This window comes from Mizuhopecten yessoensis, unplaced genomic scaffold, assembly GCF_002113885.1.
Source record: "Mizuhopecten yessoensis strain PY_sf001 unplaced genomic scaffold, ASM211388v2 scaffold5809, whole genome shotgun sequence".
NCBI lineage: Eukaryota > Metazoa > Mollusca > Bivalvia > Pectinida > Pectinidae > Mizuhopecten > Mizuhopecten yessoensis.
Genome location: NW_018406234.1, coordinates 160695 through 167808, shown reverse-complemented (window position 1 = coordinate 167808; position 7114 = coordinate 160695). Strand labels below are relative to the sequence as shown.

Below are 7114 nucleotides of genomic sequence, written 5' to 3'. Positions count from 1 at the left end.
GCATCTCAATATATAGTTGAAGTTTGTTTCATGTGTTAAACCGCAAGTAACTGACATATCATGGTTAACAGTAATGTGATAGAGTGATGTAATGTAAGAGTTCTATTAAACCGCATTTGTCTTTGACTTCATTACCGTTTCATCCACGTTCAACTCGATCATAGTCAAAATTTTGATTCATTTGTCATATTCAAATCATGACCATATGAATGTCAAATAAATGGGGGCTACATATGTTTATTTTCATAACGATAGTCAGTCGCATGTCACAAGAAACAGAGAAGCCATGTCCCTAAGATTATCTGTTCGAAATTATTTTATTGGACGTTGTTCTGGAGGACCAGGCTCTAAAGGTTTTTGTCCAACTGTGAAACCATTTTTATCTAAGAAATGTAGAAATATAGAATATACAGCATTACAAGAAAACAATGATATCATCTCTGATCAAGAAAACATTTGCGATATTTTAACATTTTTTTTCTCCACAGTAGCCTGTGATATTGGTACAAACCTTGAACAAGTTACTGACCTCTCTTGTCGCCCTAGTGTATGTAAAATTAAGGAAACTAGGGATGATAGTAGGATAATTTGCGCCCGTTTAAATGAATTAGATAATTTAGTAACATTTAAACAATGATTAAAATAATTACATAATGGGTTAATCAGGGCATCACATCCAGCTTTCATCATTTTGGCAGATATACCATATACCATCAAGTCCGACTGACTTCTTCGTGTCAAGTCGTGAAATAGTAGCTTTGACCTGTTTTGGCTCTATATATAATATATAGGGTAAAAGAAAATGAGGAATTGTATACTGTATTTAAAACAATCTGATTATTTGTCCTGCTTACTCTGTATTGAGAAACACATACATTAAGCAATATTACTTCCGATGCCCCAGTGTGTATAAATTAATTGAATTATTGTCATGTAAAAGTATTAAAACATTACGTAGATTGGGTCTATATTTAAAATATGCTGCCGTCAAAAGAAAAACCCTCGTGCAGTAATATTGCTAAATTATGTATTCTTTTTATGTGATAATTGCTTATATGGAATTGTCCTCCGCCATCTTGAAAATTTGAAATATGTTTTGTATTCTATGTATCAATTAACCTATATGCTGATTTGCATTCGGAAATAAAAAACTTGAAACTTGATTAAAACCATATGTTACATGGCTTCATTAACTTCGTACTACGCCTGAACGATGTTCAGGCGGAGCCATGTAACAGATGATTTTAATCAGATTGTTTTAAATCTTTCATCTTATCAAGTTTTAATTATTGTCCACTAGCCTGGGACTTTTGTAATGTTACCAACACATTATGGCAAAAGAAGTTTTCAAAATTGTAAAAGAAATGGCACCTGATTTCATATCTGACCTTATTAAACTACATTTTTCGAATTATAATTACAGACAACAACAGACTCCCAGCATACCAGAGGTAAAGACAGAGGGCTACGCAAATAAATCCTTCAGATTTGAGGCGGCCCGGGTGTGGAACAGCCTGTCGAACGACCTTAGAAATGCCGAAAACTATAGAACGTTCTGCAGGCTGCTTCGCACATGGGATGGCGATATGTGTAAACGAAGGACCTGTTCCCAGTAGTCCTTGTTTAAGTTCATTTTTCTACTTTTTCTATCTACGCTTGTGTGTGCTTTTTAAATTTAAATTTAAACCCCCTTACAAATGTACACTGCTAATATGCTCTAGAACTATAAGGGGAGGTAATGTTAACACATATTACGGAGTTTTCTCCCTTTTACTGTAACTTGCAATGTTACAGTATTGTGCATCAACATCTGACGTTTTTGTTTAAAGACTATTTCTCAGTTTAATGCACGTTAGATCCTTTCCTCTGGCAGACGAATGCTAGCATATGAGGAACACACTTTTACGTCTCTATAAGGATAGACCTCATAGACTGGAGTGTACGTGTACATGGAGAACGTAATTTGATCAGTTTAATATATACTTCCAACGCATCATTATGTTTTTGAATAAGATATGTTTAAATCAAATCTTCACGGCACCATTACCTGTAAAATGATCACGTACAACCCACAACCAACCCCGAAATAATGACTGCATTCCATGAGCAGTCTGAACACAGTGATGGTGTTTTCTTACGGAAATCATTTATATATATATCCATATGACATGTATATGTATATCCATATATATAGTGTTATATGGGATTTTACCGTCTATAATACTTCTTTGACCCATATATCCATATATATATGTATATGTGTGTGTATTATACACAATTTGTTCTGAACAGTTACTTTATCAATGATTAGTATAAAAACATAAAATACAGATAAAGAATAGTGCATATATATATGGAATTGATTTGCTCAACACTTTCGAATATATATTACTTTAAAATGAATATTTACTTTACTTGTATATAAAATGACTACTCACATATTATAAACCAAGAGATGACAAATTAGCGTTTTAATATAGGATATTGGGGAACGATCAAAGTCTAGCTCGTTTTGACAGTCTTTGTGTTAGAAATGTACACATACGATTTAGACAAATAACTTATGCGTCCGATTTTCCTCGGCATTGTCAGAGAGCAAGGCTACTAACCAGGATGTAACACGCGAACTCAACTGTGACATTCGTTACTACAACTTTGTCTTTTGTCATCTGTCTCATTGTCATTTGTCATTGTTTATGTGTGTTGTTCATTCTCCTGTGACCAATGTGGCTTTTTTGTACATATGTAGATATCCTGTTTATTATATGTTTACACTGATAAGTCGCAAAACTTAAAGTTAATAAAGAACTTGTGTTCTTTGTCACTTCACTTTCTCTTTGTAAATGTGGCTGCCTTTTGTTACTGCGAGCAAGCGCTACTGTGAATAATTGTTATGTCATTTGTAAGCGTGAATTTGACCTTTGTAATTTGACTGTGCACTTAGTTTGTGTTCCCATTTGTTGTATACATGACAAAGTGAAACAGATGATGGTGTCAGATAGGGTACTGACACATTACGACCCGAACCTTCCCGTGAAACTTTCCTGTGACGCCTCGCCTTTCGGGCTCGGAGCGGTTTTGTCTCATAAGCTACCGTCCGGTGATGAAAAGCCGATAGCGTTCGCGTCGCGCTCCTTGAACGCAGCTGAGAAGCAATATGCTCAGATCGACAAGGAGGCAGTAGGTATCGTATGGGGGATCAAACGGTTCCACCCATATCTCTATGGTAGACATTTCACCTTGGTGACCGATCACCAACCGTTGGTGTCAATCTTCAACCCTCAGAAGGGTACGTCGGTGACTACGGCAGCCCGACTGCAACGGTACGCGATGTTCCTCGCGGGACACGATTATTCCATTGAGTACCGTAACACAAAACTACATGGAAACGCGGATGGTCTGTCGAGGATGACGCTTGATCCGAAGGTCCAGCCAGAAGAGGAGGATATATTGGATGACACGCATGTATACCAGGTGTCACAGTTGGAACAGCTGCCTTTGACCGCTAACAGGCTAAGGAAAGAGACCGTGAAGGATGCAATGTTGTCGCGAGTGTATGACGCGGCTATGCGAGACTGGAGTGACGTGGTAGATAAAGATCTACACGCCTATTATGAGAGAAGGCATGAGGTGACCGTGCAGCAAGGGTGTTTGCTGTGGGGTATACGTGTAATCATTCCCAGCAGCCTCCGTGACGAGGTTCTTAGGGTGATCCACGGGGGTCATCTTGGAGTTGTCAAAATGAAGTCATTGGCCCGTTCCTACGTATAGTAGCCAGGGATAGATGCCGATATTGAGAATCTATCAAAGTCGTGCGCGGGATGCCAAGAGAATAGAAACGCGCCGAGGTAAGCCACAGTTCATCCGTGGGAGTTCCCTACTCAGCCGTGGCAGAGAGTCCACATTGACTTTGCGGGACCATTCCTGGGAAGCATGTTCCTTATCATGGTGGACGCTCACTCGAAATGGCCCGAAGTAATCGCGATGAAGTCAACAACGTCCGCGCATACTATTGAAGTACTCCGATCCGTGTTCGCGAAAAACGGTATTCCTGAGCAACTGGTGAGCGACAATGGCCCTCAATTTACGTCAGCGGAGTTCGCAGTTTTCATGGAAATGAACGGTATCCGTCACACGACATCGGCACCGTATCATCCGCGAACGGATGGGTTGGTACAGACATTCAAGCAGGCTATGAAAGCTGCGGAGTATGACAGTGGTACCATGCAAAAAAAACACCACTCAAAAGTTTTTACTGGCATACCGAACCACACCCCAATCTGCTACTTCTGAAACACCAGCAAGTCTACTCATGGGACGCACTATCAAAACGCGTTTGGATCTTATAAAGCCTAATTTGAGCAAGTCTATGTCAGTAGGGTCTGTTGGAGAGCGTTTCCAAACAGAGAGTGCGCGAACTCGATGTTGGGAACCCAGTTTCAGTGCGTGACTATCGCGGAAATCATAAACGGACGCCCGGTGTAATCGCGTCGCAATCTGGGCCTTTGTCCTATCAGGTGCAAGTGGCCCCCGGGCAGTGTTTGCGTCGTCACGCGGACCAGATACTTGGTTCGTGTTCTCCATCGCTACACAGTCCTTCGCTGTTTGGTGACGATGCACCACAGGTGCTGGAAACAGACATTTCCGAATCAGTGGTGTCCGTGCCAATGGACACAAGCGCGAGTCAGGTTCAGTTGGACACTGGTATTACCCTGTCCAAGGTCACACCAGGAGTGACACCCATGTTGAGACGCTCTAAGAGGTCTAAGAAGACCCCAGAGTAAATGGATTTGTAGAGATTTGTCGAGTGTTGTATAACTACTTAGTGTGTTTCTAGTCGGACATGCAATGAAACTATACATGTCAACACTTTTTATTTTTATACCCAATTCATGACATTGTGTATCTGTGCAGGAAGCATTATTTTGAATTTGTGTGTGTTCTTGTTCTAATAGAGTTACACCGAGTTAATGTTCTATTAATAACATCCAGCCATTCATTTAATATTAAATGTTCATATATATTTGCTAATAAGGGTTAAAGTTAAAAAGGGAGGAGTGTTGTATATTCCGGATTAAGGACCGATTCCGGGTCCCTCCATATTGTGTACATGCGTAGTAATATGTTCAAGCAATAAAGGTAGTTCCGCGGTAATGGCGTTTACTGTGTGAGGTTGTGTTTGATGCCCATGGACCTTTTGTGTGACAAATACACAACACCATTGTTACTGTGCCCTATGTTACCATGACTGTTTTTGTTACTGTGACTATGTCTTTTGTTACTATGACTTCACTTGGTTACTGTGAGTTTGTCTTCTGTAACTATGACAGCTCTTTGTTTCTTCAACTGTTCACTCTCTTACTATGCCCCCTACTAAATCATTTTTTATGTAAAAGAGACATATTCATGAAGTTACTAACGAGGACGATTTCAGCTGTTAGAACACCCGGAAGTTGGAGTTGGGACAAATGGCGGACATCCTGTCTATCTCTACCCATTGTGTGTCGGACCTTCTGGACACAGAGGTAGAAAAGAGGAGAGGGAGAAGCCGACATTGCCAACAAATCTTTTAAGATCCCCGGAATGTCTTTACGATATCTGGAGAAACATATCGGGTAGTGGCCGTGCTTGTCTCGAATGTTTATTTGAGTCATTTCCATGAGTAGACACTCGATCCCAAGAAGACAACAACCGGGCTCACATGAATCTAAGAGACAAAATAAAGGCGTGCGACCCATGTTGTCTTTCATATCAGCGTCACATCCTCTCTGTAAGAGAAAAGAAATTTTGTCGCCATTTCCCTGAGTTGCAGTGATGTGTAAGATCGTCTGGCCTTCGCGATTGGTTTGGTTTATGACTGGGTGATGTGCGACGTTCGTGGCGTCACGGAGCTCAAATAAAGTCAATCTTTCACATGAACAGATATGATGTAAAAATGTGCAGCCATTTACGTCAACGAGTGTGACGTCAGCCCCTTCATTAGTAAGATACGTGATGCTCCTCAAGCGGCCATGCTTAGCTGCCAATGCAAGGGGTGTACATAAATAAACATCTCGGATATTAAGGTCAACACCAGTTTCAATTAAGATCTTCATAGCACCATGTAGCTCTTTTTTAGCAGCAAAATGGAGCAGAGATTGGTTATCAGAACAAAGCCTCTCCGCTTCGTCCGCCCCGTGCTTCAAAAGTATTTCCAATATACACGACGCTTTAAAAATCTGTTCCTTTATGGAATTCCAAAATTCTGCTTCGATTTCCAGGTCGTCAAAAAATAGCGTCTTCTCTTCCGGCCAGATACGTGGCCAATATTGTAAACAAATATTGCAAGGCGTTCTTCCATATATGTCCAATGCGCTCACATCGGCTCCGTTTTCCACAAACAGTTTCACAATTTCAGGTCTGCGATACATGCATGCAACATGCAATGGCGGAGACCGCGAAAGATGGCCACATGGAAACTCTTGCAGGAAAGGAAACTTCCCACCTGAAAACTTTTTCAATATTTGTCGACAAGTCTCTAAATCGTTAGACAGGATGGCGTTATGTAATCTTTCTCCAACCGGCAGACCCCCTTCTGGTGGATTCATCACGTCCAATTGGAATGATTCACGCTTGGGTGTCATGTGACAAGACATTTTGCAACCCATGCTTACTCAATCATTTCTATGCACCTGACAAAATTGAAAATGAAACGTCATCTGATATGTTTACGTCATTTCAATTATGACGTCATAATAAAAGATAAACAATGATAGTGTACAAAGTAAAACCATTTGATAACAAAATGCCACGCTGTCTGTTGTGATGGCTCTATGGATATCCAACAGATTTTTACAAGTCGTACCTTATTTTATTCAGTTTTTCAGCTTTTCAGCTTTAATTTACAACTCATGACATCATCTAGACCAACAGCCATAAAACCGTAATTGCCGCGCATTCCTCCTGCCGTGACTATTTAAACTTCTATGGGATATGGAGTAAACCAGAAAGTAAGTTATTTTGGAGTTTTGCTTTTGATCTACACAGTCTGTTCAACTTCTTGAAGTCTTGCACCGGACATTGGAACTTGAGGGTCAATTTTAATCACGTATGCAACTGAAATATATTAGTTTGT

At 40.3% G+C, this 7114-nt stretch overlaps 1 protein-coding gene across 1 annotated transcript; it reads right to left on the bottom strand.

The window, feature by feature from the left end:
- Positions 1 to 4228: 4228 nt before the first annotated feature.
- On the bottom strand, positions 4229 to 6680 carry LOC110451138 (serine/threonine-protein phosphatase 6 regulatory ankyrin repeat subunit B-like). Its single transcript, XM_021498999.1, has one exon. The coding sequence runs from the start codon at positions 6645 to 6647 to the stop codon at positions 5379 to 5381; it is 1269 nt and encodes a 422-aa protein (XP_021354674.1). The 5' UTR covers positions 6648 to 6680; the 3' UTR covers positions 4229 to 5378.
- Between the last annotated feature and the right edge of the window lie 434 nt (positions 6681 to 7114).

Excerpts from the sequence above, each read along its gene's own strand:
- LOC110451138 (XM_021498999.1), bottom strand. The coding sequence starts at position 6,647 with ATGGGTTGCAAAATGTCTTGTCACATGACACCCAAGCGTGAATCATTC.